General features: G+C 33.7%; 1 protein-coding gene across 3 annotated transcripts in view; it reads left to right on the top strand.

Annotated features, from left to right (window-relative positions):
• Positions 1-16,397, top strand: part of LOC150096281 (transcription factor 12-like) — a 620,086-nt gene that overhangs the window by 205,189 nt on the left and 398,500 nt on the right. Inside the window, exon 1 of one of the 3 annotated variants that reach the window (XM_090408843.1) lies at positions 1,780-2,017. The exons of the other annotated variants lie outside the window; for them this stretch is intronic. Coding sequence (XP_090264969.1) covers positions 1,889-2,017 — 129 coding nt within the window. The 5' untranslated portion in view covers positions 1,780-1,888. Of the gene's footprint in view, positions 1-1,779; positions 2,018-16,397 lie in introns of those variants that run through there. 3 annotated transcript variants of the gene reach the window in all.

Below are 16,397 nucleotides of genomic sequence, written 5' to 3'. Positions count from 1 at the left end.
TTACCTAGGTACTCTGCACATTACCTACTAGGCACTCGTTAAAGTGAAAATAAGATCTTTGCTGGAACAACAGCAACGTTTCTGTACGCTTAAATTAACATAATGTTATTTATTTATTTTTCGATATCTAAAGAATCAAGTTAATACAATCAAACAATCAACAAATTAGTTGATAGAATCAACCATCAATCAATTAAAAAACTATACTACAAAGAATCAAACGGTTTAAAATATTATTACAATTAAGGAAATGAATTTGCAAAACATATGACTGGCGAAACCAAACTAAAAGTGGAGGGAGAGGGGGGAAGGAGTAGGGAAAGGAAATGAGAGAAACAAACTTTTGAACTTTAACGATACGGAAGCCGTTAATTGCACATTACCTAGGTAAAATGCGGAAAACTCTTGATTCCGCACGTTAACGGAGCAAATCAGTTAATCTGCAGATTAGCTAGGTATTGTGCACATTAACGGTTTTCGCACTTTAGCGGTAACATATACATACATACTGCATAATAGTTTCCTGTTTAACATTTACTAATTAATAAAAGGGTTATCATCTTGTCATGAACACTAACACTTAACGATATTCTGAAAACAGAAATTTCATATTTATTCTTTTGTTCTTCAGCTTTTGATTCCGTTATTGTTCGATGCAGGTCTGTGCATCTCCATTTCTCTCTCTCTCGAGTACTAATAAAATTTGAGAATGATGACTTTTTCGAAATAATGACTAGTTTTCGTAATACGGGTGAATCAGATGGATGCATTTTAATAGAAAAACAATCAAATATAAAATTATGAAAATTAATGATTTGCGCCTTACTGGACGATGGTAATGAATAACAGCATAGCTATTTATTCATTACCACAAATAAAAGTAAAGAGGTAATGAATAATAGCTCTGCTGACAAATATGTAAAGTAGTATTCTTTGAAACCTTGTAGAATTTGTTGTGTGTGTATTTTTCTAGAGAACAAATATTTTGCATCGAATTTTTCGTATATAGATGTGTATTGTTTATTTTTTTTTTGTTTTGTTTCCATCTTATTTTTCTTTATGTGAAATAAATGGTAAAATATATTTTAATTATTCTAAAAATGGACATATCTGTTGAATAATTGGCAGATCATCCCGTTCACTTCTGATACTGTTTTTCCACCATATATCTTCCTGTTTAACGGTGATGTCTTATTACTTACATTCGTTGATGAAAAATAACGAACTAATTATGCGATTTGGTGTTGTTCAATCAGTGGTATTAACAGTTTGGTGAATCCTTCAAGGAATTCCGCAAACGGATAACACCAGTCTTTCTTTCTTTAATTAAACTTATCTTTTTCACTTTTTAGATTTGTTCTCACTAAATTATCCTGAAATCTAGCAGTTTAATTAGAATGCTTGCTTTTATTTTTATATTTCTAATCTGCTGAAGGGAAAACTTATTTTATATCCTTCTATGGCTGTATATATTTCTTCCCCAGTAAAGCGCGAATCATTAATTTTCATAATTTTATATTTGATTGTTTTTTCTATTCCACTGCAAAGCAATAGAAATTGAGTTGGGATTGTACTCCCCTTTATCGAGCTATTTGGCGCGATTTCAGAACAGTCGGCTGTTTGTTTACTGTCGTTTTTGCCACGTTGCGTTTCTGAAGGAAAGTGCACTTACCGCTTTCCGATGAGCTGACTCTACCTCTAGTGAATGGATCATTCCAACCTTGGATCTCCGGCGTCCTGTGTTGTCCAGCACGTTGGCTGATGATGTGATGGCTTTCCCGGTGTTGGGCGATGTATACTGTTGCTCTCATGTTGGAGACGGATTGTTCAGTGAGGGTACACGCCCGCCACTTCGTTGATATCGCTAGCTGAGTTTATCAATTCTAGTATGTTCACCTACGACACAGGACCACACATGTCCGGCCTCGTGGCCTCGGATGCCGATTCGCGCAATCCCTCGCACGCCCGCACTGGCAGCGGTTGTAACAATGGTTTATCACATCCGTTTCATTATCAGGTAAGTTATTTATTCCTTGCCAAGTTAAAAGTTTAGCGCACTAGTTTTACACGATACTGCATATACATGAGTTCATTAATGCAAGCAGTTTGGTTTTCTGGACTACGTAAGATACCTATCCATTTCTTCCTTAGTAAGTCATACAAGTGAAAATTGACTGTTTCTGGAATCAGGAAGAAATAATAATGATTTTAATTACCAATGATTTTGAAGTATCTTTTGAAAGGTAGAGTTTCACTTTTTGAAAGATATCTCTGGTTATAAACGATAGTAGTTACGTTTTTTTTCTGTTATTATTTTTCTGTTTTCCTTCTCAATATTTAATTTCTTTTCCTTAAAGTACGTTATACCGAATTATATGTCATCACGTTAAATTTTGACAATCGAAAACTGTTGGATTTAGTAGTTTGAAAACTGAAATATGAGTTTTCTTACCACATACTTGTATAGGTCTTCATTTAAAAAAAATGATCTTTTTATCTTCATAGACTGAAAGTGAATGCGTTTGATTAAAATGCCAGTTCTCAATGGATTGTATTATATTGCCTCATCAATAGACTGGTTTGCAATTTAAGTAATAGCTTTAAATGTTGAAATGTAATAGCGTATCGAATTTTGTCATTTAAAGTTTTACTAGTACTTATTGCACTGGTAAAACTTTAAATGGCAAAATTCGATACGTTATTACAGTTCGACAACTAAGTTTTTAAAGCACAATGAATTCGCAATTTTAATATTATTGATGTTATAACGTCGTAATTTCTGCAATAAACAAAATATACACAAGCGCGTCGTTATTACATCTTATATTTCACGAAGCTCTGAGAGTTTTATTATTTATGTATCTCCTATGAAAAGCTGCTCTTTATCCAGAATACATAATTCGTGGCTCTTATACTTTCTCTCGCTCGCCTGAGAACTCTTTTTTACGAATGATTCAGTCGTATTCGTATTTCGTTATGTGGCCAGTGCTTAATTTCGGTATAGACCTAAGTTCTTGGAATTTTAGTTTGCATTAATTTGCTGTCCAAAACTGTTCGAATTTTAGAAACCATCGATATTTCTCTATATTTCATTTCCTCGCAATAACCTGGACCGATTCTAATCTCTTTGTCACTTCGCGAAAAGGTAAAATAAAAATGTTCCGAAGTAATATCATTGTCTTGCCACCATTCTTAGGACATTAAAAAGAAAATTTATATTGTTTTAAGTTGTTCGAATAAAAGGTAATAAAATTTGTACTGTCTTTTATACTCTATTTGGTTTATGTATAGCAAACAGATCTCGGTGAGTAATAAAACAATCAATGTGGAGAGATTCGATAACGGAAATCTAATGTACTAATAGTTGAAGCCTGTGATACTGTGATCAGAAAAGTAAACCAGAAATATACTAAAAGGGTCATTTATGTGTGTTCAGAAATAATAATAGAAATGATATAAATTTTTAAAAAATTAATTTTTTAAATTCGTGGGTATCGCGATTCACATATATGACAGAGCTGGGCAGTATTTGAAATTCTGTAAATTCTCCAGTACCAAAATGAAATGTGTGCTAATATACATAGGGTGGAAGGTCTCCGACTCTCAAAATCTAGTGATGTAGCAATAAGTTTTATTTTATTTTATTTTTTAAATATTATTGTTCTCAGATTATAGTAATAGATAAATTGAATTGAGTTTTATAAACAATGTATATACGGTATTTTATTGTGTTTTAAAAAATAGAATGGCAAGTACTGAACTGGGGGATGTCATCTTGATGTTGGCTGGACCACATTCTCCGACCTACACTTTGGGAAACTGTTCGAAAGCAGCGATTTCCATCTCTTTTGAAACCCAAGCATCTTTGTTCCCCCAAATATTTTTTTTCCTAATGTTCTCTTTCATGGAAAGTTCGTGACATCCGCTATCCTTGATCAGCTGGAACGACGTTAAAACAACGCCTGTTTTAAATAATTAAAAAAATAATAAATAAAAACACGTGGCATGAACCATTTATTGCTTTTATTTAACAAAAACATTATGCAAAGACAGCTATTTTCATCAAAACCACTTGTAAAACTAAAAATTATCAGAACAGTCATCGTCATTTCCTAAATATGAACCCTTGATAGTACTACATAATTGAATTTGAATTATTACTAATTTCTTATCAACAGTTTTCAAAATTAATCTGTTATTTGTTAGATCTCTAAGATTTACGCATTTTTGTCATTGAAGCACATAGGCTTTTCTCCCCTCCCTCCTCCACCATCCTAGCATTAGACACTTTCTAATTTCTCTCATATCGCATATAAATTTATTCAATTTCCCCTCCCCCCACCATATCTTTACTTATTCTGTTATCTGTGTTCATATTTAATGTGCTCTCTTCACAAAAATTGTGTTAAATAACCGAAACATTTTACATGCACTATAGGTTCTTCATATAATGCAATTGATCTCATAAACTGCTGTTAGTTCTAAAATCTTTTAGTAAATTTATTTTGGAAATTAACATTACTTCCGTAAAGTAAAGAGCTGACCATGGAGTGCAGGATACTATCATTGTATTCCTGAGTTTCAATATATGTTTTATGTCAAATTACCTTCTTATACAAGGTGATTTATATACAGAAGTGAGGGAGGGAAAGGAATCCCTCTTCCCTGTATATCCTTCAGTTTTAACTGCTAATTTACTTGTTAACAGGCTATAATTGCTTTGCATGATATTTTGATTATACAATAAAATTTGCTTTGCATAATATTTTGATTATACCATATAATTGCATGTGTTTTTCTCTTCACACCTTATGGTTTTTTTAATACAGAAAATCACATGATTTGTAAACTGTGTGTCTAAACAAAAATCTAGTCTTGACAACTCCTGTTTGCCTTGAACCCAGTTTGTTCTTCTCCAAGTAGGATATCCATCGATATGCTGCATGTAAAAGAAAGAATGAATATGAAAGAAGAACTCTTCTGAATGCAGATGGTGTGAGGGTGACAGATGCAGAAGAGGTTGTTCAACAATGAGTGCCCATTTTGCTAAACGCTATCAATTTGGTAAATGCAACATTGAGTTCACTCTGCTACCTCTTCATTGAATAAAGAAACTCAGGTATATGAAGGGGAGGTATTAGAGCTGTTGCACAAACTGAATAACAATTCAGCAATAGGTACTGATCAACACGGGTGCTGAAAGAGTGTTCAGCTGAACTGGCTATTCCTTTGATCAGGCTATATAATTTGAGTCTCAGAACAGGGAAGATTCTGCAAGAATGGAAAGAATGTATGGTAATCCCATTACACAGGGGTGTGCAATGAGATTATCATATCCCGTTATGATAATAAATGTTTTCTGGACCATTCTGTGGACACCCTCTTGCATTCGGTTTTACCTCTTTTTTTTTTCATAGAATTTTAGCCATTGTAAAACTTTTATCCCTATACGTTTGAGCATTTCTGAACTACAGCTGCTTACATTTCAGATATTTGTTCTGATAGCTTTTTTTCTGTCTGAAGTATTTATATGAATTACTGACTGCATTTCTTGAATATGTACTAACTCTGTTTTTATCGCTGCTTATATCAGTCTTTCAAAGTAATTGCTCCAGATAATCCAGATTTTCAGGTTGTGTTACGTTTATTATCTCGAATGACTTTATATACTCTTTCCTCCTCTTCATGATATCTCTCTTCTATATTCTTGCCAGAATCTTTCCTTGACTTTCCTCATATTTTCTCCTCTTCCAGGGTTGCCTCTTTAATTTCTTTTCTTGAGTGCACCATAAGTTGTGATTTGTCTGTTCTTTCAGACAGGTCTTCCTTCCTCTTTTCTGATCGTAATATTCAATGTTTTCTTCATATTTTCCCATAGACTCCGAAAGGTATGCTTCTTACTTGATCAGTTTTTGATGTGACTCTCACCTACGAAAGTTATAAAACTATAGTACATTAGTACCGTGACTGAATTGAGGATTTTTCCCCTCTATTTTAATATACATATAATGTGTTTTTAAGGACGGTATGCAACTGTACGGCGTATCGGCACCTTTATCGACAGTGGCTTGTGACATACCGATGAAGTACATCTAGAAATTTGTAATATTCACTGTTTTTGACATGTTTACCCAGTATGCAAACAGGCTTAGTTATTTAATGAAATTTACATTTTTCACTACGTTTATAAAGATATTTGCTATATAAAATTTGTATTAAATTATCGAACACATTTTATTATTATTTTTTATATTTGTACAATAAATTTATGCTTAATAAATTGTGTTATATACCTAATATGCTGTTCGTATTCCAAAAAATATTATCAAGTAAAAATCCATATACGATATCATCGTTTCCTTCTCATATTGTTTAATTTCAAATTTTCCTACTAGCAAAGAATGAATACCATTACCTATTGTTTTACAAAAATGTACTGTATGTATAATCTAAAAATAATCAAACATTCATTCTTTCATGCCCACGGTGGGATTTAAACCCGCAGTTGGAGAGCGGATACTCTAACCACTTCATCTTAACCATTTGTCCACACTGTTTTAAGTTTTTGTAACATCTCCTGTATAGATTTGATATATATTAATTAAAACAGGGGGGGGGAATCCTCACCCCACCCACAGTACCGATGTACTATAGTTTTACAACCTTTCGTGGGTGGGAGTCAAAAAAAAAAATATAAAGTAAGAAGAATACCTTTGGTATTTAAGAGGTACTAATACTTCTTTGTGTGGGCTCATACTCGATCTCCATGTGAATTAATGCATATCTCTATGTTCGAATGTGGTGTTCTAATGGCTTTTCTGAATGCTAAACGGAAACCATTATTATTCGGTTTGCTGTTTTCTATAAAGTTTTTAAAAATATTTTTCTATGTCCAGAAGTAGGAATTTCATTCATTCATTAATTGCATGAAATGGTTAGTTCCTGCTTCGTGTGGGATTCATTTCCTACTCACCTGTTCATGTCTTCAACAAGAATGAACTAGTCTATTCGTTTATTTATGAAGCTGCCCTCCCTACTGACTAAAAAAAAACACATCTTCTTTCCTTAGTATAACTTTTTTTTCGTGTATGTATAAATAATTTCACTTCTTTTTTTTTTAATTTTCCCGCATCACTCTTCTTGAAATTGCTTGCCATTCAAAGTTTGTTTTCGTGTTAAGTACCGTAGATACACTTTTCTTTTCGTGATCACCATTACCCAAATATAACATTTTATAGATATTTTTAGCAGAATATCAGCTGTTTTAGTTTCTATGTTTCATTATTGCCAGTTTTTTCGAGATTGTGTTTCTGCAATTCCGTTCTAGCACCACCTCTTTTCCCATTAATAGTTTATGTTGATGATACCCATCATTTTTTATCAAATAAGATGTAAATAAAATCCACAATAAAAATGTATATTTTGGTATATTGGTGGCGTTGGTGTAGATGATGATGATGGTAGTTGCGGTTCGTTGTAGTTGGTGGATTGAGTGGTGAAGACGGAGAGTTGTAGAGTAGGTGCCCTCCCTCGATGAGTCTTTGGGCTCCCTGGAGGTGTTATGTAATAATAATAATAATATTTTTAATATTGTATTGAAAGTAAAAAAAAAAAAAAAGCTCCAAATAAAAGCATAAAATGATTTACGCTGTTAGGTAGCAATAAAACAAATGGCCTACAGATGTCTAAAACTTTCCTGTTTGACTACCACTATTCTAAGTGATCGGTATCTAATTGCAACGCCATTTCCACACATACCGGCCACTGAATTAGAAACCTTTATGCAGATATACGTAAACGTTACTTCGCAGCGTATATGCAAAATATTTGGTCATGTGCGTCACCACGTGTTCTAGCAGCATTTAAGAATGCTACTGATCAGTAATCGGCAATAGTGTTGATCACAATGGTTTTGATTTTTCTCTTTCAGAAATCTAATATATATTTCCATGACTACTAAACTCTCACTGAGACATATTGCAAAAGAGTCACGGCTGTTTTCGTGAAATCCCACTTTTTCTACTAGCATGCACCAAAAGGGAAAATTTAGTGAGAGTTTAGAATCTCAGTCTCCGTCGTACATTATATTAGGAATGGTGATTTCTCTTCTCTGTTGAACTGTAAATATAAATATTTCGGAATCATATCCTAAAAGTTGTAGTGGGCGTAAAACTTCATGAACCTAATCATAACATATCTTGAATAGATAGAAATCCGCTTTTGCAGAGAGAGAGAGAGAGAGAGAGAGATTTTATAGAACGATAGAAATTCGCTTTGCGTAAATTTGTGTCCTAACAGTGGCTGTATCATTAGCCATGGAAACGAGCTACAGTAAGTAAAGAGAAAAGTAGCCCTTCATTTATAATGAACTTTAAATGGATTGAATTGCTTTGACCATATTGATATGGTTTGAATATCTGTGACACATACTAAAACAGTCTTTAAAAGGGGGGGGGATTAATCAGGGGTTATTTACAAAAAAAAAAAAAAGAAGAACAACAAGAAGTAAATTACTGTACACATGTTACTAGTTCACGTGTAAATGTACCTAATCATAGACGCACATAACTTTTCAAAATATTATTTGCAAACTGTCTTCTGGTAATCAGGTAGCTGTTTGCTCCTCCAGTATTTACTCCTTTTTTTTTTTCAAATTGCTCCTCCTGATTTTAGCAAATAAACCCAAGCCTCTGTATGTAGTATTCTATTTCGCATAATTTATGTTGTCTTTTTTCCTGATGTAATTAAAATGTTCTTTTGCTTATTCTAATTCAGCAGATAATGTTTCCCCTTTCCCTCCACCTCCCTTTTCGGGAAATGCTTTTTCCTGAACGATAAACCATCACTCAATACTATTTCAGATGTTTCAGAAACAACTGCAACGAAATCATTCTTCACCCTCAAGTAGCACTCGGTACTTTTTATATAATTATTATACCAAAAATCCTTAATCCTGATTAGTATACTAGCGAACGTAGGTTGACTAACCAGTCGCGATTTAATATTCGAGCTTTTTCTTCCCTATCCCTTTGTAAATGTTGTGCATATTTTTTAACACACTTATCTGCTAGGTAGCCAGAAAAATATTGTTATATGTAATTTGTGAATATTTGAAATATTGGCAAATGTACATAGATAATTTTTGAAATTCACTTGAATGAATGGTGCACTTTCGTTTTTTTCTTTTCGTGTTATTTAATTTAATTTATTTATTTCTTATTATTATTACTATTTTTTATTTATTTATTTATTTTTTTTTTGTGGCTTCTACCTAGGTGCGTTTGTAAACCTATGGTACATTCGGACCATGTGTTCAACACATTACTTTTGGACTACCATTCAATTTTAATTTCGGGAAACTTTTTCATTAAACAGTCTGGCTCTCTCTCTCTCTCTCTCTCTCTCTCTCACACACACACACACACGCGCGCGCGCGCGCTATTTTGGTTATTCGTGGCTACCATACTGTTTTATGTGGCATGTTTTAGATTTTAGTTGCTTAGCAACAAATATCTTGCAATAAATATCTTACACTTGCATTTATTGCACGTGCAAAATGGTCATTGATTCTTTCTATGTTAATGAAATCCAACCGTAACCAATGCTAAAGTGTATCATATATATATATATATACAGGGTGTTCGGGATAAATTTGACATATTTATAATTAATTATATTTTTCTGTAAGTTACATGTATTAACACACACTTCTCTTCATTTAAAAGTTTGGACCCTTCTTCATTCATATACAAGATGTCAGAAAGGATGGATAGCTGGAACCCACCTGAATCATGGAAGAGAATAACTTGTATCATGATGATTCGTGCCCGCCATCAAAATAAGGATATTACGACTGCTGCCCAATGCTCCCTGAATACAGTAAAAACAATCAGGCATGAACTAGAGACTTGCAATGGTGACTACGAGGATGTAGCAAGAAGAAAGATCCCTAGCAGACGATCTGATTGCGTTCGTACAGCAGAATTCCTCGCAAATCTGCAGGAACAGGTGTTGAAGAACCCTGGCATTGGAATTCGGGCTTTGTTCGTGGAGTTGCTAACTGTAGTCAAGCCCTGGATAACAAGGGTAGCCAATGGTAGGCCGTATGTATGGCAGCAGGATTCGGCCCCTTGCCACACCTCTGGGAAAAGTCAAAAATGGTTGTCTGAAAATTTCTACGACTTCACCAGTCCAAATGTTTGGCCTCCAAACTCCCCAGACCTTAACCCCATGGATTATTTTGTATGGGGCGCAGTTGAAAAAGACACCAATCGCACTTCCAGTAATACAAAAGCCCAGTTAATGGATAAAATTAAAACAGTTTTTGCGGCCCTTCCCAGGGAGACTGTAGCATCAGCTTGTTCGACGTTCCGAAGCAGAATTGAAGCTGTGATCGATGCTAATGGTGGTTATTTTGAGTAAATCTTGTTGATAGTATTGTAATTAACTCTGCCTGTAATGTTTTTTTGTCAATTCATTAAATTTAATAGATACAAAGAAGATTTTCTTTTTCCTTACGAAACTGTCAAATTTATCCCGAACACCCTGTATATATATATATATATATATATTTCCCCTCTTGTTACACGAGATATATTTGTACGAACTGTACTGAAATAGTCATGTGACCAGGGTCATGCAGCAGTATGCTCCATATCTTGTAGTTTCTTTCATTATCATAATTACTTAAGGTTTATTATTATTATTGCTGCTACTTGTGTAGCATTTACCATATTTAAACGCGACTGTGGTGGTAGTTCAAATACTAAGAAGTGGAGGAACGAAAACTAATCAGATGCTGACAGTTCTTTGTTCAATTAAGTGCTTTAAAAACCTACGAAACTAATTGATTTAAAGTATGAAAAAATGTGAAATTTGCCTTATAAATCGACCCGTATCGTTGAAAAAATTTAAAGTATTTCCTGCCATGATGAAATGTTTTCTTGACTTGCTGTACACCCTTGAAAAGTTAAAGATCTAATTGATGAATTCTGTCCAATATCATGAATAAATGGTGGGCTTCATGAGGGCGAGTTTTGCTTAGCAAAGAACACCTAATAAAATATTGCGGACGTAGTAGGTAAACTTGATCCCCCGATTATTTCTGAATATATGTTTATTCTAGACATTGTTACTTTATTCTGCAGATCAAATCACTGCTTGAATATATTTGCTGGGTAGCTGATGCTGCCTAACTTGAATTTAAAATGTTTCTTGACCAATTTTATTCTGCTTTGAGAAGCGTCTTTTATCCCCACTTCGACAAGTTAGCGTGAGATTTTTGCACTCGTATTTACTTTAGTCAAATCCAGAATTGCCCATATTTAATAGTTATTCTCCTGTTTCATGTTTTCAGTTCATCTGTTCATATGGTACCTCGTCCAGTCTGTCTTGTATGCTGCTTGGTGACAGTTCTGCTAACCACATGTCGTTTATATAGAATAAACGTTGTAAGTTATTCACATGTGGCGGCATTTGACGCCGTATAGTCCGTTCCGTACTTCATTGGGTTTTCGGAGTGAAGCCTTCTGCTAGAAGAAGTGGCAGAGTCGCAGTTGCCCTTTCCACAAAGAGTTAGGACAATCACAAGCATCCATGCCCTTGGCGGAATTCGAACCCGCTTGGCTAGAAAGCGAATATCACTCGGTCAACCAGACCGGCAATGAACGTAGAGGTACAGTATAATCTGGAGATGGATTCACTATATTCATCTACAGGAAAAAAAATCGCAATAAGGTTACTCTGCGATTTTTTTTTTTTTTTAAATCTTCATATGTATAACTTCCTTTCCCAAAAGCAGTGGCTTCGAATATCTTTTCCTGCTGCCATTTTATAAACAGAATAATTTTATAGCACTTGTAACAAAAACATCTACTGAACAGCACATGTTTACCGTAATATATCTACTATGCGTACCCCGCAACTTCAGACTTAATTTTTACGAACATGCCCTAATTTATTATTTATTTATTATTATTATTATTTTTTTTTTATGAACGTCCATTATCTATTATCTGATTATTTAGAACTCCGTTCCATTCACTATTCTTGCTTCTCTTCCTAATTATGAGTAATATTTACCTTTCGCTTCACCAGTTCATATCCTCTTAAAAACCTTTTGTGTAATCTGCAAAAGTGAGTATTTGTTCTTCGTGTCTACTTGTACAGGCTTACTGCATTTATTTTAACTGCAGTAAGCCTGTATAGTGCATCCATTCACAACAGTTAGTACATTCCTTATAATCAGTTATAGAAGTTCGATATGCTATCTTTGAGTGTATATTTATTACGATTATAACGTTATAATTTTATTAATGAATTTTAACTTGCTTTTTTCCCATCAGATTCAAAATTAAGTTTTATAGAATTATATAAACTAAAAAAAAAAGAAGACATATTTATGTAAAATAAATGTCTTTTGGTTTTTATTTATTTATTTATTTTTTTTTTATTAATCTTGAAGGGATTTAAGGAGGTGAGAAGGTCGTTTATGTACATTGGGAAGATAACGGGCGAAAGTACAGTCCTGGGGAGAGGGATACTTGGGCATCTGTGGGAAATCTGAAAAGAGTAAACGATCCGCCACGAAACTTAACGAACTGTCGTAGAGGACTCTGGCAACCCAGTTGTAAAGGGATGAAGATAGAAGATAGACCAAAAGATGACAGTGCTGGTTAGTTTGGCCTGCATGCTACACTCAAATTCTGCTTTGTATAGAGAATAGGGGAATGTTTATTAGTGGGTCTCTAGGTATGAAGTATTGGCTATTATTGACTTCTCCCTTATTTTCGAGAGGACTGGGCTTAAGGCAGTGGGATGATAATTTGAGTGCACACCCTTTGGAATAGAGTGAATAAATGCCAACTTCTATGATAATGCTAGATTGCTGTCATATGCTCGGTATTAATTCTCTAGCAAAAATTAGAGGGATATGGGACAAGCATGCAGTGAGAATGCCTCTTGGTGTAATTGGTTAAATTGCCGTGGTTATCTTTATCTCTGTGTACAAATGAAACATATAAGTGCCTATACAAATTTAACATAAAAGTGGAAATTATAATCTAGGCGATTTGGAAAGCATATCTGTGAGTCCTGCTTAATATTATGCAGTAAAAGTCGTATAAACTTTTCAAAGCACACTGCCGCTGTCACTCGTTATTGAATGACATCTGTTGCAGAATTTAAAAAAAAAAAAAATCCACTTTGTTAATCATTGTATTTGCAAACAAAGACATTTATTATCTTGGCATTATAAATTCGAATAAATTTTAAAGAGTAATACACGGATAAAAACTTACTTTACTTGAAGTGCAGGATCAAATCAATCACTTTGAGCCGAATTGAATGTATTGGATATACTCGTATTTTAGTAAAAGTTTCTCTAACTGTCATCAGTATTATGGAATACTGATTATGAAAACAGATTGAGAATTTGTAGACTGCAGACACTAGCAAACAGGGGGAAAAAGGAGTGATATCTTTGAGATTTACAAATTTCTGAAAGGGTCATCCAGGATTTCATTTTATGGAGGATGGGGAAAGAACGAGAGGGCATCCTTGGAAGCTGAGAATGCCGCCAAGAAAGGGATGAGATCTAGATTTTTCTCTCGTAGAGTGGTGTCTGATTGGAATGGATTGCCATTGGATGTTGTCTCTCTCTTAATAATCTTCTTCTTTGAGTGCCATGGCACTCAAATCTTTTAATAATAATAATATGAAAATCATCCTTATATATACGATGGAGAAATGCCAAATCGGCATGTCTAAGAAAGCACTCTTAATGAAATAAAGAGACTCACGAACAAACAAAATACCTGTTAATCTTGAACATTTTTGTATTATCATGAGATTGTCTTTTAGTCAAGGTTTTTCATCACTAAAACTTTATATCCGACCAGAAGATGGCATGCATGATGGTCTTATAGCCTTAGTTTCTTAATTCAAAACAACGCAACCAATTAATCATTAACATTTTTGTTACAATTCTGTTTCAATTATATAGATTTGTTGATGTTTTCTGCAATCTCGTATAGTTGTTGTTTGTTGCAAAGCTTATAATAAAAGTAATGTTCCAATTACGGTTTATTTGCGTTATTTTTCGGTATTATGACCAGAGTATAAAGTACTTGATGTGCCTAGTCTCTAATGTCAGTCCTGTTATGGAATATGTACAGCTCTGCTAATAATTCAACTTGTCGTGGTTGTAAGGTTTATTGCACTTCCTCTTCTACGTGGTGTGCATGTTCTCAGTGCCGAAAGGAACAGGTGTACTCTGCTCGGCAACTGTATTTGGTTGGCCTCAGTAACCTGCCTGACCAGCAGAGCACATCCAGATCCTCTTACAAGTCGGTAAAAAGCCTGAGGTAATTCTTTCAATAGAATGATGCAGTAATTATGCCATCGAGGTTACAGAAAGAAGGGTTGACTATTATAATTATCTCGCAGCAGTTGGCACAGAATTGAACATCACACGTGCCGTCAGAGTTGTACAGAATTTATTACCTATAGTTTTCTGCACACGTTAATAATCACTTCTTTCTCATATATATATATATATATATAAGATTTGCGTTCGCATTATTTTATAATTTTGAATAGGAAATATTTTGGAAACTTGTGTAATCGTAATGAAATTACGATTTATGTTTTACGCAAATTTTTACCTCCCAAGCTTTTTACTTCCATGTTAAGTATTATTTACTTATTTATTTATAACAAAGTTAATATTTCGAGGAGAAGATCTAGCGTGCTTTAGACAATTGATTATGTGAAGCAGGCTCTTGCAATCTCTTATTATATATATATATATATATATATATATATATATATATATATATATATATATATATATATATATATATATATATATATATATATATATATATAACGTTGCATGTTTGCTACGTGTAATGGTTGCTAATGCTCTTTTACACCCTCTTTTTTTTCCGTCTATATTTGTTGCATCATATACTCGGTCATGCCTTTTAAAAAAATATTTTTGACGTCATATAACCATTTTTTTTTATTATAACACACGAGTTATTATCTTGCCAGTGGAAAATATTGCACTTAACGCGGTTGATTAAAAAAGAAAGTTTTATTTCAGTTAAAAAGCCAGCGCTTCTGAGAAATACATTAATCATTTTAATTTCGTATGATATACGTTTTCCTTTATGCGAGACAATTCAAATATTGCATTTCTACTCTGAACAGTATAAATTGTGGACGTTACGACAGACAGAAAAAAAAAAAAAAGCAAATATGTTTTTTTTTTTTTTTTTTCCTCCCTCATTTATAAACCGCACTTCTGAGGTTGGAATCAGTTTAATACATCTTTTAGGATCCACGGAATTTTAATTTTAAAATCTACGGAATTTTATCCATTTAATTGCTCAGTAAAAAAAGATAGTTATATTATTCATACCTGAGATTTAGTCTTTTTTTTTCATAGTAAATTACAACAATTTGTTATTAATTGCGTCAAACATTAAATCAAACTCGACCAAGTTTGGAATGACTGGATGTGAGGAATACCGTCCATTTCTTAGTAGTTTACTCATGGATACCTATACAGGTATTGAAAGTTTTGAAATTTCCTTCCATTAGAAGCAAATTTCTTGTCCAGTGTCATTGATCAACCTCACCAAAATAACTCATTTCTTTTTCAGCGCCTTTCTTTCTTTTTATCTTCCCAAATTTTCCACGGGGCTTTTCTCTGCATTTTCTTCCTTCTGCTATTTTTACCCTAAGCTGATCTAACTATTTCTTTCTCCCATGTTAGGTTCGAGTACCTTTTCAACCCAGAAACACCCACTCCAATGCTCTTCATGGTCTCGACGTTTCTCATCGAAAAATTGCATACACACACACACACACACACCCCTCTATGGCTATATATATATATATATATATATATATATATATATATAATTTCATAGTTATTTAAAATTCAAAGTTACTTTACTTGTAATTAGTTAGCAGTATAGTTTGTTTCATTCACCTAATCTCGTTTTTCTGTGTTATGAAGAAATGCATGTTAGCATTTTGTGGAAAAACATTGAATTGTGTACAAATAAGTGATAGTTCATTTGCGGGAAGTAAAACCCTGCTTGAAAAAGTTTTCTGCTGTGAGTTCCATTGAAAAAAAAAAAAAAATCGGAACTGTCTTTTCATATTGTTTGTATTAGTTACAGTTTTGCTCTCAATAGCTGTTGAGCATAAAGTAGTAAACCTTAACTATCCACCATTATGAGTTTAAATAAAGACACTTACTCCACTGAGATTATTTCAATGTATCCGTTGTGAAGAGGGCAGCGCCCCAGTTGCCCTGCAGGAGGCTAAAACCACCTGTTCAGTGATGAAGGTCCGGGAATGGGGGGAATGAAAGACACTTGGGG

The sequence above is a fragment of the Typopeltis vanoorti genome, chromosome 19 (assembly GCF_054136105.1).
Source record: "Typopeltis vanoorti isolate ZY-2024b chromosome 19, IOZ_Tvanoo_1.0, whole genome shotgun sequence".
In the NCBI taxonomy this organism is placed as follows: domain Eukaryota; kingdom Metazoa; phylum Arthropoda; class Arachnida; order Uropygi; family Thelyphonidae; genus Typopeltis; species Typopeltis vanoorti.
The sequence above is the reverse complement of the archived record's forward strand: the minus strand, read 5'-3'. Positions and strand labels throughout refer to the sequence as shown.